General features: G+C 40.6%; 1 protein-coding gene across 3 annotated transcripts in view; it reads left to right on the top strand.

Moving 5' to 3' along the window:
* AGBL1 (AGBL carboxypeptidase 1) overlaps positions 1-20,806 on the top strand; it is an 867,141-nt gene that overhangs the window by 657,165 nt on the left and 189,170 nt on the right. For 2 of the 3 annotated variants that reach the window (XM_081550439.1, XM_081550438.1), the window contains exon 24: positions 13,439-14,628. The exons of the other annotated variant lie outside the window; for it this stretch is intronic. In XM_081550439.1, coding sequence (XP_081406565.1) covers positions 13,439-13,469 — 31 coding nt within the window. In that variant the 3' untranslated portion in view covers positions 13,470-14,628. Of the gene's footprint in view, positions 1-13,438; positions 14,629-20,806 lie in introns of those variants that run through there. 3 annotated transcript variants of the gene reach the window in all.

Raw genomic sequence — 20,806 nt, 5'->3', positions numbered from 1 at the left:
GAAAACCTTTAAAAAAAGTGAATGCAGAAAAGAAAAGAAAAAATGTAACTCAAGACTGAGTCCTAGCACACCCCAAGTTTTAAAAGGCAGGGAGCAATTACCAAAGAAAAATGAGAATTTGTGGCCAGAGGTTTTATAGGAAAATCAGATATTTTTATTGTCCCAGAAGCCAAGAGAGGTAAGTATCTTGAGCAGGAACATTGAAAGCCTCTTACCAGCTGCATAGAGCAGTGACAATCAATCAGTGTTTCCAACCGTAGGTGGAGTGTTCTGGTAAGTTCACACTAGTATAAATGGTAATAGCATGTTTGTTATTTTTTAAATGGAGAAGGCAATGGCACCCCACTCCAGTACTCTTGCCTGGAAAATCCCATGAACGGAGGAGCCTGGTGGGCTACAGTCCATGGGGTCGCTAAGAGTCGGAGGACTGAGCGACTTCACTTTCACTTTTCCCTTTCATGCATTGGAGAAGGAAATGGCAACCCACTCCAGTATTCTTGCCTGGAGAATCCCAGGGACGGCGGAGCCTGATGGGCTGCTGTCTATGGGGTCACACAGAGTTGGACACGACTGAAGCGACTTAGCAGTAGCAGTGGCAGTATTTTTTAAATGCATAGATAAATGGATAGATATCAAGTAAACTAAAGTTTGGATAAACCTGGTTTGAATATTGGTTCTGCCTTTTATGAACCATGGTGGTGAGAACTTGGGCTCTGAAGTTAGAGGACCTGACTTTGGCTCTTTTTATCAGCAGATGGTGTGCTATTTGACGAGTCCACTGATTAAGTCTCAATTCCTTTATTCATAAAAAGGAAATAGCAATAATACCTCTTTCATTAGTTTGCTCTAAGGATTAAATGAGAAAACATATTTCAAGAGCTTAGAATCTGTTGCAGTTGTTGCTGTTCAGTAGCTAAGCTGTGTCTGATTCTTTGTTACCCCATGGACTGCAGGATGCCAGGCTTCTCTCTCCTCCACTGTCTCAGAGAGTTTATTCAAGTTCATGTCCACTGAGTCGGTGATGTTATCTAACCTCTCATCCTCTGCTGCCCCCTTAATCTGAGTACCACACAGGAAAAAAAAAACCACTCACTGACTATTATTCCATGAGCTTGTGTTTCCTAGTCCATTGAACATGCATCATGCATAGTTCCAAGTTTATAAAATTATTGTGAAAATCAAAGTAGAATGAATATCCATGTAAAATGTTTTGTGTATCATAAGTTCTCCATACATGTTGCTGGAATCACTGCTGAATATATTCATCGTTTGCGGTGAATTGAGTGACCCAGTCATCCAGTTTATCCCTCACTTGAGCATTGCTAGTGGTTATGGGACTGGAAGCGTGACACAGCTTTAAATTATTTTATTCTCAGTCATATTACTGAATCCATGTGCATAAAGTGCTGTTGGCTGCAGACAGGAAGCATAAGGAGCACTGATGCACGTGCAGTTTCACAGGATCTTAAAGATGCATTCATCCAATCCAGATTCTCAGAGCCCATCAAGGTGTCTCTAGTGCTTTGAAAACCAGTGCTAAAAAGAGAAAATTCAGTGATGATTAAATCCAATTTGACTTTTGTCTTGGGGGAGTAAACACTATCCTCATGAACAATATGTGATATGTGAAGTGCTTGCACTTGGAATACATAAACCACTTCTCTTACCTAATATTTCGGAAACATTTAAAAACAAGTAAACAAATTGTTTTGCAGGTATGAAATGCAATCATTTCGCACATTAGGTCTGAAAATCAATGTTTAATTTCCTAGCTTTCTTCAATCTAAAATCAAATATTAAATAGCCCATGTCCATTATTAAAAGACAGAGTAAAATTTGTCTACAAGGTTTATGAATATTCTTGGAGGCTATAATAAGTTAACTTTATATTATAGTATACCATACATTATTAATAAAATATAAAATACTGTTTTTTTTAACCTCAATCCACTTTTTGTTGCCACAACAAAGATGTATAAAATGTTTTGAAAAATCTTGAGTTTTTACAAAATGGTATGTGTTTATGAAATGTGTATGAGGGAAGAAACTTTGTTAATGAATAATCATAGCAGAAGAACTAGGTTCTTAGACCTGAGCTGCTAAACTTGGAGGAAAATTTGTAATATAAATGTTATGAGTTTGATTATAGCACTTAATTATGAAAATCACCACTAAAACTCCCCATCCATCCCACACTTATCTCCTAGATAATATCCTCTTGAGGAAAACCTGAAGTTTGTTATGTATTCAATATAACTTACTATAACGTGCTGTTAATCACAATTCCTAAAGTTTCATCTATTCTATAGTAAAGGGTGTGTGCTCACTCAGTCATGCCCAACTATTCGCAACCCCGTGGACTGCAGCCATGACTCCTCTGTCCATGGAATTTTCCAGCAAGAATACTGGAGCCAGCTGCTATTTCCTACTCCAGGGGATCTTCCTGACCCAGAGACTGAACCTGCATCTCTTGCGTCTCCTTCATTGGCAGGCAGATTCATTCCTTACCACTGTGCCACCTGGGTAAAGGCTATTAAAACTTTACCATGTGGTTCACATAGGCAGTTAACACATCACCTCCCTATCGGGTGTCCCAACACCTTGCTTTTTCTCCTTTTAGAGAAACACAACTCATTGTTTGTTCCAAAATTTTCTGGTACATTTTGTTATAACCTGTTTTGAGGATTTCATGAAATAAGCATATCTAGTGGAACAAGCGTTTCAACTAGCCTCACTTCAAATCCAGTTGCTTGTACTAATTCACTGTGTAACATGAGAAAAATCTACATAAATGACTTGACTTTTCTCAACCTTGATCACTTGATCTATAAAATTGTGTATTTTCCTGGAGAAAGAGAAAGAGATCAGAGCAGAAAATATAGTGAGAGAGGTAAGTGAGGGACCCAGAAGAGAACGAGGGCTTCCCTGGTGGTCCAGTGGCCAAGACTCCACACTTGCAGTGCAGGGCTCCTGGGTTTGATCCCTGGTAAGGGAACTAGAGCCCACATACCACGACTAAGAATCTGCATGCTATAAGTAGAGGACCCACATGCAGTAACTAAGACCCGGCACAGCCAAATAAATAAGTAGGAGAAGAGGACCTTGCACGTACCAATGCTGATAATGTGCTATGAAACAAGGGATACAGTTAGCTCAGTTACCTGTCCTTGAACTTAAAAATCTCTCCATCTGTCCATCTCTGTAACTTTGCTACCTCTCTGATAAGGCCTGGAAGGGCAATTCTAACATGTAGGTACCTGACATGTGGGAATTCTTTTTTCTCCTTCCCCAGCTCCATCTTTCTGTTCACAACACCAAATCACCATCACATTTCTGCACACGATTGTAGTAGGGAACAAAGGTTCACTTCCACCAATGAATTAAAAATGAGGATGATGGTTAATACATGTGTACAGCAAGTTATTTTCTACATCGTGTATGGAAATGATTCCTGCTTTATAAGTTGGCATGTATGTATGCTCACTCAGTCGTGTCCAACTCTTTGCGACCTCCTTTACTATAGCCCTCCAGGATCCTCTGTTCATAGGATTTTCCAAGTATGAATACTGGAGTGGGCTGTCATTTCCTTCTCCAGAGGATCTTCCTGACTTGTGAAATTGAACCCGTGTTTCTTGGCAGTTTCACATTGGCAGGCAAATTCTTCACCCTTGTGCCACCTGGGAAGACCATTTAAGTTGGCAGTACCCTTAAAATGATTACTTCCCAGTTAAGCAAAGAGAAAAGACTAAGTTTTCATGAAATCACATAACTCCACTTTTTTTTTGAGGAGTCATCAAGCAAAATATGTGTACATGCACATACACATATCACACCCCTTGTAAACTCTAAACATAATACATTGTGGAAGTGTAATAGGATATTACATACCTTCCTCCAATAACTTTTTCAAAATTTGGAAATAATGCAAAGCCACATGGGTAGAATTTATAGAAACCTTGCTAAAGAAAAGATAGTCCCAAGGGGGTCAATGAAAATCTCTTTTCTGGACTTTTTGTATAAAATGTTGAAGAAATATTGAATAAGAAAATAAGAAGCATGTCAAATTTCTTTCATGACAAAAAATATTACCCAGAAGAATATCATGGGTTCCTCTGAGAATTTTCCTGAAAGTAGAAACCAAAATTGAGTTTTCTTTTTTAATGAAAATGAAGAGCTAGTAACGTGTGATCAATTTTTAAAGGGTCATACTTGATGAGAGCATAAATGATTTTTCCTTTGGAAACTGAAGTTAGAAGAGGAGGGTTAATAGACAGAGATAGGAAGCGTTATTCCAATGTAGACCATGATTCCTCAAACATTGACATGCCATTTACTTTGTTCCATTTCTTCATTTTCCTTCCCTGGTTAGTGACTACATCTGGCCAATTTCCATTCTTAACATTCTATGCCAATTTTTTTTTCCTTTCCATTTTAACATTTTTAAATTAATTTTTATTGTAGTGGACCTAGAGACAGTCATAAGGAGTGAATTCTCAGAAAGAGAAAAAGCAAATATTGTGTATGAACACATATAGGTGGACTCCTGCCAGTTCTTTCAATGTCGTGGGCACAAACACATATAGATTGCTATGGATTGAATTGTGTTCCTCCAAAATTCATATATTGGAGCCCTGTTCTCCAATGTGATTTTATTTGGAGATAGGGACTTTATGAAAGTTATTAAGGTTAAATGAGATCCATGAAGATTGGACCCTGACTTGCTAGGATTCGTGTCCTTAAAAGAGACATCAGAGAACTCATTCTCTCTCACACATACACCTAGGAAAGACAATGTGAGGACACAGAAAGAAAGAAGATGTATACAAACCAGAAAGATGGCCCTCAGCAGAAGCTGAATACTGTTGCTCCTTAATATTGGACTCCCAGCTTCTGGAACTGTGAGGAAATAAAGCTCAGTTGCTTAAGCCATCTAGTCTATGGTATTTGTTATGGCATCCCAAACTAAGACATAGACTGATTATAGCATTCCGGAATCAGTTCTATTATATGTTGTCCCAGGTTTAAATAAATCCTCACAAAAGCCTTATGATTGAGGTTTTATATAGATGAGTGCTTCAGTTTTCCAAGAGGTTAAATTATTTCCCCCAGTACACAGAGCAAAAGATGACAGCTCACGATGACAGCACATTTTTATTTTAATAGTGTGTTTCTTCCGTGCACCAGTATTATTTCCCTAGGCCACCATGTTTAGCTTTCCAGCATTTCCCAGAGTTATCCAGTATCTGCGTTAATTTTGTATGCTTATCAAGTCAAGAGCATCTCTTTTATTACTTCATTTTCACCTCATGTTCATTTAATGCATCTCTAAGAGTTGCCAGGACAAGTCCCCAATCCTTAACCTGTCTTCTAAGGTGTGTTCAAAATCTGAGCCCACTTAATTAAAATGCATCACCACTTTCAAGCTCACTTGTCCAGTCTCTGATCCACCATCCTATACTGGAATACAACACATTCAGTTTTGTCTTTATGATCTTATAATCTATGGCATTCCTGCTCCTGGAAAACAGTTTCCTCTCCCATCCATATACAAAAATTCTACTCATCATCTGAAGCTAAACTCAATCCAACTACTTGTATACACTTTCTTATGTCAGTCTATATTGACCCCCCTGCTTGGAAGTCTTCTACTTGTGTGTGTGTGTGTGTGTGTGTGTGTGTGTGTGTGTGTGTATGTGTGTGTGTGTGTGTGTGTGTGTTTGGTTTGCAATGTATTTTCTTTTTTCTTTTAGTATTTGGTTATGTATCTTCTATTGATGTCTTATGTTTATGAGAAAACTTTTCCAAAAAAAAGAAAAACATTCCTTAAATGCATGGTTCAAATCTTTAACAAAGTAACCAACAAATCTACTAACCAAGAAGTTGTTACTAATCAGTTACTATATGATCTAGGCTTTGCAAAAACTAAAATGGCATTGATAAGGACATATTCTTCCTCTGTAGTATATTTCTTAGCTTAGCCCAAAGACACTGAATGAATAGTAGATCAGTTGATTGGATGAGTGATGGTATTACTGCTGCTTGTGCTCCAAATGTCAAAGAATATCCAACACAATCTCATCTTTGCTCACCAATAATACTAAAAGGGATCATGAAGAGAGTGGCACAGAAAGAACAGCATGGTGTGATAAAAGCCTTATGAACTTTGAACAGAACCTGGTTTGAATCTTGTCTCTACTCACTTCCTCATCTTATTACTAAGGAAATTACTTAACTTTTCTCAGCCATACTTTCCCTATTTAAAGCCCCTATCACAGAGCCTGGCTCACAGTAAATGCTGCTGCAGAATCTCCTGATTTCTATCTGTGGCCATTGGAAATCACCATGTAGAGAACTTTGTGATTCCTTCATCCATACTCTTTCATGCCTATTGCTGCTCCAACTTTTCCCTGATACAAAGATGAGCAATGTGCATAAGCAGATCTAAACCAGAGCCAGATTCCTGAACTGGCTTTGAATGAGACCAAAGAGATTCAAGTTTTAGAGAAGATGTACCATAGCCAAGGTGTTAGTGAAGAGAAGTGGTTATGCACAGTCCCTTTTCATCATACTCTTCTTTCACAACAGGAAGCAATATATTTGCTCACCTTAAAAAGAAAACATGAGACAACCAATCCTACAGATGTATTACAATGCTTTAGAGAGGATATGATTAGACAAAACACCTTGTTTTAATGGACTGCCTCTGGGGGTGGGGATGAGCCTAATTAGAGAATCTATCATTTCACTTGGTAACACTTATTGCATCTACTTTCAGGAGTGAATTGGAAGATTTAACCACTGATTATAAACTTGAAAATAACACCCCATTATTTTTTAATAAAGAATGAATGGCTGTGGACCAAGGTAATTCTGTTATTTTCATTGGGAGGAGAGTTTGAGCTGATATTTAAGGCTCTGCTCAGCATTAAATTTGGAAAAGTGCAATTTAATTGGTAGGAGACAGTATAGGTTTGTGAAAATAAATCATGTCAAGCACATTTGATTACTTCTTAAAATTAAATTGCTATTGAACTAGATAGACCAGGAATCAAGTAAATTTAGTACAACTGGACTTTTTTAAAAAGCCACCTGACAGCATTCTTTATTAGCGTTAAACACAACACATTAGTTCCAGGTAGGTTTATGATAAAACAGTTAAGAGGTAGTAGACAGCAGGTGCTGGGACTGAAGAGCTGTTGGACTGGCCGAAAAATTCATCTGGGTGGTCTGTAAGACGGATGAACTTTTTGGCCAACCGAATAAAAAGCAGCATAGCTCTGCTTTGGAATGGCTGGAAAAGCACAAAATACCGAAAGTGGAAGGCTTCAGAGGTAGACAGATTTGAGGTCAAAGATTGGCAGTGCTGGCTTTGTGATAAGCCACAACCTTTCTGAACTTCAATGTTCTCATCTCATAGTTGAGAAGAGCAAATCAGATGATTTTAAAGAGTGGGACTAGGGACCTGGCATGTAGCAGGTATTCACGTAATATTTCCCCCTCACTTTAGAACTTTGATGCCATGGCGGCTTCCCCTAATCACACAGAACTCTAAGAAGTTTAGGGAGGGGATTGCTTCAATACTCGTGGGCTTTCCTGGTGGCTCAGTGGTAAAGAATCCACCTACCAATTCAGGAGACGAGAGTTCTATCCCTGGGTCTGGAAGAACCCCTAGAGAAGGAAATGGCAACCCACTCCAGTATTCTTGCCTGGGAAATCCCATGGACAGAGGAGCCTGGCAGGCTGCAGTCCATGGGGTTGCAAAGAGTCAAACAACTTAGCGACCAAACAACAACACTGCTTCAAATTTCAGTCAAGAGTCTCAGTAACATTAAGGGCGAATCTCTATGTGTCCTTGATCTCCTGGTACCCTATAATGTTTTGAGTATTTCTCTGAAAACACCTATTGAAGAGATCAGTACTGCAAAGTCCAGCTTTGTTCTTTGAAAATAAGAAACTCGAGAAACTTGAAAACCTTTGCAAAAATTCTAAGAGAAAAGCTTCAACAAAAATCAATGAAAGTCTTTCATGAAAGGCCTTCTTAGTACTTTATGCTCCATGGTGAAATGTGGCAAGAAGCCTCGTGTATGCACTCTGCCACTCTCTTCTGTTAAGAATTCTCTACATGGTCTCCACATGCTATTGGAGTGTTTCTCATTTTCTTTCTTTCTGTTCTTGCTTATTCATTACCCCTCTCCCAGGAATGTAGGTAGACCATAGGAAAATAGCATTTTTTTCTATACGGTTTATTGCTCTGTTCTATGAGTTGTAAATCCTTTGAATTGATAGTCATGTTATAGTTGCTAATCCACTGTAGGCACCCAGTTAAATATATTTAAATGAATTAATAGCTGATGGTGAGAACAGGAAGCAACAAACTATGGCCCATCGGTCAGATCCAGTCTGCCACCTACTTTGAACAGCCTACAAAAAATGAAACTATGTTTATCATTTATATGTTGCCTATGTCTGCTTTTATGCTATGGTGGCATAATGTGGGGCCAGGTGACCTACAAAGTCTAAATAGTTACTATCTGGAACTTTAGAGAAAAAGTCTGTCCACACCTGCTTTAGAAGTTAGGAATCCACAGTGTGATATCATCATGATCATTATCATCATCACTGTAGCTCTCAAAAACATTTTAATTAGAGTAGACATGACTAGGTACCTTTGTTTGGTGTTTTAACAGCCCTTGTAAGGTGGGTCTTATTTCCTCTTATCTTGCAAATGAAGAAACTGGCATGCAGAGAAGTCACTTCCCTAAGAATATGGAGTTCAGCAGTGCCTGAGCTCAGATTCACCCCTCCCCAACCTATCTGACTCCAAAGCCTTTGGTTTTCATACTATACTGAGCTACTCATATTTTTACCATAGGCATTTTAAATGACCATGAGCAAGTCAGTCAAATTCTCAGTGTCTCCATTTCCTTTTCTTTCATGGGTTTAGAGTAAAAATGACTTGTTTAAAAAACACAAAACAAAACCAAAATTGAAAGTGCCTGAGCCTTGTTTTCTAAGTTTGGTTGCCATGAATTGTCCCTTTCTCTTTATTCTGTTTCTTTCTTGGTTTGCTCGTTTTTAATCCAAGGGATTAGAGAGGGGCTGTGCTCATTTTTTACACTCACCACTGACATTGAAATGGAGGGAATGTTTAAGAAACCGAGATAGAACCATTTCACAGGATAAACTCTGAGAGATTAGGCAAATGGGTTTCAAAGTGGAATATGAAATTTAATGTGGCTAAGTGATGCACTTCGGTAGAAATAATGCCCAGGCTAAGCACAGTTTAAATGGTGCTTAATTAGTTAATATGGCAGAGAAAAAAGATCCATGTGTACTCAGAGGATGAGCATTTACATTCTGGGTTCAGCATGAGCAGGGGTGGGGGAGCTGATATGCTGTCAGCTGGAGTGCAGAGGGCTGTTCTATAGTCCTGGGATACCTGCCCTTTTAGGCTTCCTGGGTGTTAGTGGTGAAGAACCTGCCTCCCAGTGCAGGAGATGTAAGAGACGCGAGTTCAGTCCCTGGGTTGGGAAGATCCCCTGGAGGAAGGCACAGCAACCCACTTTAGTATTCTTGCCTGGAGAATCCCATGGACAGAGGAGCCTGGCAGGCTACAGTCCATAGGGCTGCAAAGAGTCGGACACGACTGAAGCAACGGGGCACACACGTGTGCACCTGGCTTTTATAAGGCACTGATTAGAACACACCAAGGTATCTAGTCTAATTCTGGACTCATTAGATAGCAAAAGAGATGGGAAGTCTATTTCCAGAAGCTAGAAATGACTTCCAAGAGCTTGAAGACTGTTTGGTAGCGAAGAGTGTAGCAAGGGGGAGACCTGAAGGTGAACCTCTTGGATCAAAGCCTCAAAGACCCAGTGGGATGGAGTCCCTCCTGCCCTCTCCACCCTCCTTCCATGCTGCAGCTCTGCTCTCATCACTTGAATTCAACCACATCTCTAGGATTCTACCCTCCAGTGTAATCAAGGCATTAAAGCCCATTTACAGAAGGGACAATGGTGCTTGAGTTTCTGTCTGCCCATGAGAAAGTCAACTTGTCAGGGTCAGGGTCTTTATCTTATTTACTGGGGCACTCCTAGACCCTACACTTCCCCTCCTGCTACCTAGAATCTTATTTTGCCCTCTGCTTTCTCCTTTTCTCTCTCTTTGGGAGGGAGGGAGGCTAAGTATAGCTTCATCATTAATTATGAAAGAGATCGAGGAAGGACAAAGATAGGAAAATCCAGGCAGCATGTTGATAGTTTTTATTGGGGAAAACGTGATGGGGGAGGAGTGAAAGAATGCCCTGCAATGGCCAATGATGTATGTGATGAAGCATTGTGGTGGGTTATGAATGGGGCCGTCTGAATTTCTCAAGTTTGTATACCCAGAGGTTAAGTTGCTTTTTACCTAATTAGTGGCTGTTGCATTGCATTTCTTTAAATGTCATCCCACTCTGGATCTGGATGTGTGGATGATAAGAATTAGAAACATTTCATCGGTATCCTTGGTGCCCAGTAAGGTGCTAGGCAGGATGTGGAGATTAAATTATATTTTGAAAAAACAAAATAATAAGAAGGAGAGGGGGTCATGTCAGCTGCAGAGGGATCTGACAGGAGATGAAACTATGCTCTGATACCCTTCTGCGTATTTCAGGTCAACATTATAATTTAGCTGTGCACACCTAAAGCACCTTCAGGGTACATAACACACCTGGACATGATCTGGAAGCTAATTCAGCCTTAGAATGTCTTAGATTGCCTTAGAACAGGACAATCACTAAGGTGAACAGAGTAGAGACTGATGTTTTTCTTTTTTTCCCTTCCTTCCTCCCTCCCTCCCTCTCTTTCTCTTTTCTTCCTTTCTTTTTCTCTCTTTTGTCTTTCTTTCAATAAAACTACTAAAAGAAAGCCACTAGAATTAAATCGATCACAAAAGGGCTATAAAGTAGACCCAGATTACTGGAGAGTTTACTAATTAATTAACATTTGCCCAGTTCAGCATGCCCTTGTTAGAGCAAATTATGTAATGTATGTATCCCGCGTCTCTCCTTAAACACACGCACAAAAGCTGGAGGCATGGGCAACAGAAAGGAAGAATAACCTATGCCGATAGCTGGATTTTTACTCTTTCTGGTCATAAAATGTATATTGAACACTGATTAGAAGACATGGGAGTTATAAACAAGGCGGTGACCTCCTCAAAGGCACATATTTTGTAGGGGAGGAGCGAATGCAAACAGCATGTTAATTATGAGAATATGGAAAGGGGCCCAGGAAATAAAATGCCTGTGCCACTGAGTTTCAGCAGAAGGTAAAGACACATTTCACTGGTGATGGGGATAAAGGAGTTCAAGCCTTAGGTGATATTTGAATCACACCCTGGAGGGTAGTTAAATGTCAGTGGACTGACAGTGGGAGAAGCAGTGTAAGCTGAAGACAAGATGGGAAGCACAGCACAGATTCCAACCCATAATACAAGTGAGTTAGAAGTAGGGAATTAGACTAGAAGAGGAAAAATGAAAGTCATTTAAGCTCTGGGGAATTTGGGGCAAAGACTGCCTTATGAAAGTCATCAGAAGGTTTAGATAACCAGGGGCTTGAGCATTAACACAAATAGAGGGTCTGGATCAGTGTGAGGCGTTAGGGATTGGCAGGATCTGCAGGGAACTGAAACTATTAAGATTCAGTTTTCTTTCTTTTTTTTTTTAATAGTGTGCAGACTCTGAGGCAATGGCACCCCGCTCTAGTACTCTTGCCTGGAAAATCCCATGGACAGAGGAGCCTGATAGGCTGCAGTCCATGGGGTGGCGAAGAGTCGGACATGACTGAGCAACTTCACTTTCACTTTTCACTTTCATGCATTGGAGAAGGACATGGCAACCCACTCCAGTGTTCTTGCCTGGAGAATCCCAGGGACGGGGGAGCCTGGTGGGCTACCGTCTGTGGGGTCGCACAGAGTTGGACACGATTGAAGCGACTTAGCAGCAGCAGCAGCAGACTCTGAACCCCTATGGTAACCCCCAGAGCAGGCGTGGCTCAGTTCACAAAGTTCAGTTTACTGTGGACACAGGTCATGACCTTGTCATTACTGCTGCTGCTGCTGCTAAGTCGCGTCAGTCGTGTCCGACTCTGTGCGACCCCATAGACGGCAGCCCACCAGGCTCCGCCATCCCTGGGATTCTCCAGGCAAGAATACTGGAGTGGGTTGCCATTTCCTTCTCCAGTGCATGAAAGTGAAAAGTGAAAAGTTAAAGTGAAGTCGCTCAGTCGTGTGCGACTTTTCGAGACCCCATGGGCTGCAGCCTACTAGGCTCCTCTGTCCATGGGGTTTCCCAGGCAAGACCTTGTCATTAAGGACACTGTAAAAGTCAATTGTTGTTGTTTAGTCGCTAAGTCATGTTCTGACTTTTTTGTAACCCCATGGACTGTAGCCCATCAAGATCCTCTGTCCAAAGGATTTCTCAGGGAAGAATACTGGAGTGGGTTGCCATTTCCTTCTCCAGGGCATCTTCCCAACTCAGGGATCAAACCCACCTCTTTTGTATTAATAGGCAGATTCTTTACCACTGAGCCACCAGGGAAACCTCCTGAAAGTCAGTACTGTTTGCAAAAATATAAAAGGATACTTACTGACTGGCATTTCTGGGGTTTGAAATTGCCTCCCCAGTCTACCAAGACAGAAAGGATCCTCTGGAGGAAAGTAAGTGAGCACCTTCAAATGGGGACCCCTCAGCATCCTTCCTCTTAAGGAGCATCCTTCCTCTTAGGGAGCATCCTTGTCTTGTCTGAGGCTTCCCAGCAGGCATGCAATCAGCCTGCACACTGAGTGTTCGAAGCTGTGTGCTCACCACTTAACACTTTTGGATTATTGAAATTTAGGGTCCCTCACAGAAAGTTAAGTACTTTAATGATCTTCCCTATGGCCTTGCCACCAGGTCCTGTCCAGCATCTGCACTCCCCACAGTGCTTCCGCTTGTCCAGAATTGGAAACTTAATTTGCTTTTAGGAAAGGAGACATAGGAAATTGGCCTGACCTGGCAACTTGAGCGATTTAAGCCTGCAAAGTCAAGCGTTCAGAGGGAGTGAACAGGGAGTTCTCACCACATCTCTGAAATCAAGAGAAATGGGGAAAATAACCTAAATCCTGCACAACAAATTAGTGGCAGAGCCCTATGCCCCTGTTGTTGTTACTGTTCACTGTTCCTATAATGGTCATCAGCCTTATCGCACATACAACAAAGAAGCCATGAGGGAAACAGGTCTGATAAACCACTCTTTGCAGCTTGTATTCCTCACAGATCCCATCTGAGGTCTCCCCCTAGAAGAAGTGCTTACACCGGATAATCTAATACCAAGAAATGGAAATCCCCCATTTTCTACCTCCCAAATGAGTTGATGTCATTTTCTTCACGGTTTGTTCTCATTGTACCCTTCTTCAGGTCTTCAGCAACCAGAACTGTTCCTTGTTGATGTGAAGCTGATTATTAAGAATGAAAACTGTATTCGTTGTATTCTCAGAAGTCTTTGGGGAGAGAAAATAGCTTCGTGAATCTGTTGTATTATTTGCAAGATTGAATCAGTAAGATGATGTGATCATAAGAATTTAAGAGAACAGAAAGGAAGAGAAAAGTGAAGCACAGGGAAAAGATTATTTGGTAAGTTTTCAACAAGCAGTTCGTGGTTCTTTAAATAGGAACAATATGAGTTATTTTCTCTATTGTATCCTAGTTTGCTAGCTTGATGGTAGTAATAACAATCTATGCTCTGAAGCTTTTACTACTTAACATATAATTTAAGAATAATTTGGGACTTCTCTGGTGGTGCAGTGGTAAAGAATCCACCTGCCAATGCAGGAGCCATGGATTCAATCCCTGGTCAGGGAAGATTCCACATGCTGTGGGCATCTAAGCCTGCGAGCCGCAACTACTGAAGCCCACAGGCCTAGAACCTATGCTCTGCAACAAAAGAAGCCACTGCAACAAGAAGCCCTAGTACCACAATGAAGAGTAGCCTCCAATGGCTGCAACTAGAGAAAGCCCAAGTGCAGCAATAATGATCCAGAGCAGCCAGAAATAAATTTTAAGATTATTTAAATAATAAAAGTAATTAAACATTCTTCTGAAATACACTCTTTTAAAATATTTTCTCCAGTGGCTATGTCCATAAGCATCACGCCCATGAGAGCTACTCTACACCCCCGATGGTATTAATGGGATAGAGAGTGGTGTTTCCTCTGTACAGATCTTCTGGGGATCACCTCTCTATGTCTGGAACCTCCGCCTGGCATTTTCAGTCCTGATCTTTCTTGAGAGGATTGAATTGGGGTTACTCTAAGGATTGCCAAGCACACAGCCTGTTTCACATTTCTAGTAAGCATTGCTGCACAAGAGGAACCTGAAAGGCTGCTCAAGTGTCGTGGGGTCCCGCAGGGGGCTTCAGTTGCTGGCGTGTAGATTAACATCTCCTCCAGGACTAGGTAGAGTTCATGTCACCTCTATTCTGTGTGACTTTCTGTCCAGTCTAATTTATAGTTGAGCTAAATACATCATTGAAAAATCACTGTTTATATTTTCTGTAGCTTGGAAGATACTAGACAAAGATTAAAAATAAATAAACAGCTCATCAAGGCTTGGAAAAGTTTCACTTATGCAGGATGAATAATTTCTTGAAATCTGTTGTATGGCTTAGGGCTTATAGTTAACAATATTGTATTGGGCACATATGTGTTAAGAGCTTAGATCTCACGTTAGGTGTTCTTGTTGCTGTTCAGTCACTAAGTTGTGTCCGACTCTTTCCGACCCTGTGAAGTACAATACTCCAAGGCTTCCCTGTTCTTCACTGTCTCCTAGAGTTTGCTCAGACTCATGTCCATTGAGTCATACAAACAAAAACACAAAAACAAAAGGGGCACAATGAAAGTTTTGGAGGTGATGAATATGTTTATTACTGTGACTGTGGTGATGGTGTCATGAGTGTAAGGATATGCACACAAATTGTACATATGAAACTTGTGCAGTTTTTCATATTTCAACTGTATCTCAATAAAACTATATTTGAGCTTCCCAGGTGGCACTAGTGGTAAATAACCCACCTGCCAATGCAGAAGACACGAGTTCTATCCCTGGGTCGGGAATATCCCCTGGAGGAGGGCTTGGCGACTCATTCCAGTATTCTTGCCTGGAGAATCCCATGGATAGAGGAGCCTGGCAGGCTACAGTCCATAGGGTCACAAAGAGTTAGACATACATGAAAGCAACTTAACATGCAAAACTGCATTTAAGAAAACTTGGAAAAGGGCAAGCGGATGGGAAAGGTGGCAGATACAAATATCCATGGATATCCCCAGAAAATGTATAGCACTCAGATAAAAGAGTAGGAAGAACTCCTAGCCCTGAAATATGCAAGGAATTTGATCAAGGAATTCATAGTGAAAGTGAAAGTCACTCAGTCATATTCACCTCTGTGACCCAGTGGAGTATACAGTCTGTGGAATTTTCCAGGCCAGAATACTAGAGTGTGTAGCCTTTCCCTTCTCCGGGGGATCTTCCCAACCCAGAGATCAAACCCCAGATCCTAGTGATCCCAAAGCCATTATTGCTAATATTTGGAATAGATGCATGGACCGAATTTATTTCTGGCTACACTGTATTAAACTTTAGATAAAATATCAAGACTTCATGAATAGAATAGAAATCCAGTTGAACTAGGTTGCTTAAGAGCTCAGACTCTGAATCAGAGGGCCTGGGTTGACATTCTAGTTATGCCATTTAGTAGATGTGTCATTTGGGGTAAGTTGTCTTACATTCTGTTTTGCTGGATTTTGTTTGTTTGTTTTGTATTGACTTGTAAGACAGAGATAATAATATAACCTAACTCAAAAAGTACTTTGTGAAGTAACCCATGTGAATTCTTTAGGCAGTTTCTTTTTGTAGAGTAAGTGCTCGCATATTAATTATTAGTATTAAGGCAAGATGAGAAAATGTCTGAGGTGATAAAATGGTTCAGAAGGCAAGATTAAAGAAATCACAAAGAAGAGGCGGGTGGGGCATGGAGAATCTGAGAGGAAATGTGAGAAGAGCAGAGGACGATGGGAATGAGAGAGCACTTCACAGTTAGAGTGACTGGTTTCTAGCTCATAATCTCCATTTCTGCAAGTTAATGTGTCAAGGCCAAAGTGATGGGTTAACATGGGCAATGGAGAACCTGAAAAATTCTTCTCTTTCACTCACTAACCCCAGGGGAGAATGCATTATAAAAGGGATTTAGTCAGCTAAGCAAAAAGGAACCATATGATCCAATGGTAAGGACTCCAGCAAGACCAGGAGCCATGATGTTATAGTCATTGTAAACATAAAGACCACAGGTTGTTTCTCAATACCAATCCTCATGTATCCTTGGGTATCCCCTCATTTTGAGGTGCTCATCCTGTTTTGTAGGCTTTTTCCAGAACCTTCCTATTCCATTAACTGACCAGTCGCCTTGGAGAACTATAGTGACCTCAGCCACTTTGGAAAACAAAGACTTGGCTCCTTGAAGAGCATGTCTGAACTTCCTGTCATCAATCTGTGCTTCGAGGATCTTGTTCCTCTTTCCAGGATGACACCCACATCCTCACCCTGAGAAATGACAGCATACATTGGGAGAATTAAAAAACCCTCTCATGATAAAAACACAAGAAGGAGAGTTCAATTGTCTGTGTGTCAACAATGCAGCCAGACACCCTATTATTGAAATACGGCTGATAAAAGTTCAGCTAGAGGGACGTCCCTGGTAATCTAGTGGTTAAGACTCCACGCTTCTAAATGTAGGGGGACATGGATTCGATCCCTGGTCAGGGAACTAAGATCCCACATGGTGCCACCAAAAAATAACAACAACAAGAACAAAAAATCATCTAGAAACCACCCTGCTCTCACGCAAAGGCAGGCAAACGGTATAGCTTAATGAAGGGCAGTCAGAAGAACAAACTACCCCCAGAACCAAGGGAAGATGAGGAAAAAGATGAGAAAACATATGGCTAGTTAGAGTTGTGAAAGGAAATCAGAGCTTGACAAATCGGCAGTGATGTTAATGGCTAGACAAGGGGCAGGGAGCCATGCAGCTGCAGGAGGCTAGGGAATGAGGGATTTTTTGTTTTTTTTTTTCTTTGCAAATTGTATTTGTAAACCTGTCTTTTGAACAGGAAAATAAATGAAGTGAAACTCTGGGAGAAAAGCAGGGGAAACATGATGATCCCATGAAAACAAACAAACATTATCCCTGACCCCCTGAAATCTAAGCATTTCTGGATAGGTAGGGCTAGAGTTCTTGCATCTGGCAATCTTATTAGTCTTGGCTTCTAGGCTAATTGCCTAAAGAATTAAACAATCTATCCCCCAATACTTCCTCTCTCTACCAATAGTTTCCCTTTTCTCTCCAAAGAGAAAAAAAATAATGAGAATGGATTGCCGGGAAACCTAACATCGAAGTTTAGTAAATAATGGCACAGATATCAATATAATGAGAAGAAATCTGTAAGCATTAGACAAAGAAGAGTAATGATCAGCCAGTCAAACTGCTGATCTGTAAGGGAGAAATCATGCCCTATGGATGTGACCACCTTTTCTTCTGTGAATCAAATGGCGAAGAACAGTGGTGCGGGAAAGTCAGCAGCAGTTAGCTAGAAAACAAATCTTATCTTTAGTCCTATGCAGTCCCAGTTCTCTGCTACACTGCAAGCACTTTACATATCAATTAAAGTTAAAAGTTAATTGATAACAGTCTTGAGTGGGGATATATACTAAAGATGGGATAGGGAAAAATCCAGCAATGTTAAAAAAAATGCAAATCATCTTTACAATGGGGGCCAAATGTCTTCTTTTTCTTCTTTTCAATGCTATAGAGATTGACAAATTTTAGAGTAAATCCAGACTTCATCCTGAACCTTTTCCCATGAACTAGAATTCATTTATTCACTCACCCCTCCCCTCACCTCGCTTCACATTCCATACTTTCCCCTCCCTCCTTCCCTTCCTTCCTTCTTCCTTTCATTCTTTTTCTTTTAAACTCTTCAATGATGATAATAAGGTATAATGAAAGATACAGGAATTAAAAAAAAATAATTTATTTTTTAACTGAAGGATATTTGCTTTACAGAATTGTATTGATTTCTGCCAAACATCAACATGAATCAGCCACAGGTACACATATGCCACCTCCCTTTTGAACCTCACTCCTATCTCCCTCCCCATCCCTCTAGGTTGTTACAGAGCCCCTGTTTGAATTTCCTGAGTCACACGGCAGATTCCCATTGGCTATATATTTTAAATATGGTAATGTAAGTTTCCATTTTACTCTCTGCATACATCCCGTCCTCTCCTTCCTGCCCACTCTGTGTCTGTAAATCTGTTCTCTATGTCTGTGCCTCCACTGCTGGCCTGCAAATAATTTCACCAGTACTATCTTTCTAGATTCCCTGTTTTTCTTTTTTTGACTTACTTCACTCTGTATAATAGGCTCTAGGTTCATCCACCTCATTAGAAGGCTGAGTAATACTCCACTGTATGTATGTATATATATATATATATATATATATATATATACCACAGCTTCTTTATCCGCTCTTCTGTCAATAGACATCTAGGTTGCTTCCATGTTCTAGCTATTGTAAATAGTGCTGCAATGAACATTGGGTTATATGAGTCTTTTTCAATTTTGTTTCCTCAGGGTATATGCCTAGCAGTGGGGTTGCTGGGTCATATGGTGGTTTTATTCCTATTTTTTTAAGGAATTGCCATACTGTCTTCCATAATAGCTGTATCAATTCATCAATTCATTTCCACCAACAGTGCAAGAGGGTTCCATTTTCTCCATACCCTCTCCAGCATTTACGGTTTCTAGAAGTTTTGATGATGGTCATTCTGACTGGTGTGAGGTGATATCTCATCATAGTTTTGATTTGCATTTCTCTAATAATGAGTGATATTGAGCATCTTTTCATGTGTTTGTTAACCATCTATATGTCTTCTTTGGAGAAATGTCTGTTTAGGTCTTTTTCCCATGTTTGATTGGGTTGTTCATTTTTGTGGTATTGAGTAGTATAGGAGAAGGCAATGGCACCCCACTCCAGTACTCTTGCCTAGAAAATCCCATGGACGGAGGAGCCTGGTAGGCTGCAGCCCATGGGGTCGCGAAGAGTCAGACACGACTGAGTGACTTCACTTTCACTTTTCACTTTCGTGCATTGGAGAAGGAAATGGCAGCAGAGTAGTATGGCCTACTTGTATATTTTAGAAATTAATCATTTATCTGTTGTTTTGTTTCTATTATTTTCTCTCATTCTGAGGGCTGTCTTTTCACCTTGTTTATAATTTCCTCTGCTGTGTAAAGGCTTTTTAGTTTACTTAGGTCCTACTTGTTTGTTTTTGTTTTTATTGCCGCTACTCTAGCAGGTGGGTCATGCTTCCCTGGTGCTCAGACAGTAAGGAATCTGCCTTCAATGTGGGATACCTGGGTTCCATCCCTGGGTCAGGAAGATCCCCTGGAGGAGGGCATGGCAACCAACTCCAGTGTTCTTGCCTGGAGAATCCCCATGGATGGAGGAGCCTGGTGGGCTACAGTCCATGGGGTCACAAAGAGTCAGACAGTAGTAAGCAACTAAGCACATAGGTGGGTCATAGAGGGTCTTGCTATGATTTATGTCTTAGAGTGTTCTGCTTATGTTTTCCTCTAAGGGTTTCATAGTCTCCAGTCTTACATTTAGGTCTTTAATCCATTTTGAGTTTATTTTGTGTATGGTGTTAGGAAGTGTTCTAATTTCATTCTTTTACACGTTGCTGTCCAGTTTTCCCAGCACCACTTATTGAAGATGCTATCTTTGCCTCATTGTTTATTCTTGCCTCCTTTGTCAAAAATCAGGTACCCATAGGTGCCTGTGTTTATCTCTGGGCTTTCTATCTGTTCCATTGGTCTATATTTCTGTTTTTGTGCCAGTACCATTCTGTCTTGGTGACTGTAGCTTTGTAGTATAGGGACACAGGAATTTTGAAGTTACTGGACTTCAGCTTGATCACCAATGTTATAATATAATACTTGTGTGAACTTAGATGTGGTCATCAGTCTTTCTAATTTTTGATATATATTCACTCGTTAAATGGAAATACTAATGCCTGTCCAGTAAGGTGTGAGGAGCAGGAAAGTGTATGTCAAGTGTCAGGCACACACTTGTGTCCTCTTGGTTTCCATGACGCCCCTCCCCAGTCTGTCTACTCACTGATTCTCTGTTGATTTCTTCACTTTCTCATTCAGTCGCCTTATAGCTTAATTCTTGGCCCTAAGCTCTTGCATGCTTATATTCTATCCTCAGTGGACCCTATTAGGTTCAAATAACAAATATGTACAGATAATGTTCAAATTGCTATCTCTAGCCCTGACTTCTCCCCAGAGCCCCATACTCACATGGCCAGACACCTCTGTGATAGCTTCCCTTGTATGACCCAGGTGGCTCACATGGTAAAGAATCTGCCTGCAATGCAGGAGACTTGAGTTTGAGCCCTGGGTCAGGAAGATCCCCTGGAGAAAGGAATGGCAACCCACTACAGTATTCTTGCCAGAAGAATTCTGGAGACAGAGGAGCCTGGCAGGCTATAGTCACAAAGAGTTGGACACAACTGAGCGACTAACACTTTCATTTTCATTTAGCCTAACCAATGGTGATAAAGAGCTTTTTGTCCATTTCCCAACACTATACTTATTCCTCCTTAGTTTTTTTTTTTTAAAGGGGGATGACTAACACTAATATTTACCCAATAATAATATTCGAAACCTGA

This window comes from Giraffa tippelskirchi, chromosome 12 (genome assembly GCF_054371585.1).
Source record: "Giraffa tippelskirchi isolate mGirTip1 chromosome 12, T2T-mGirTip1v1.2.pri, whole genome shotgun sequence".
Taxonomy (NCBI): domain Eukaryota; kingdom Metazoa; phylum Chordata; class Mammalia; order Artiodactyla; family Giraffidae; genus Giraffa; species Giraffa tippelskirchi.
This window is presented reverse-complemented; position numbering and strand designations above follow the sequence as displayed.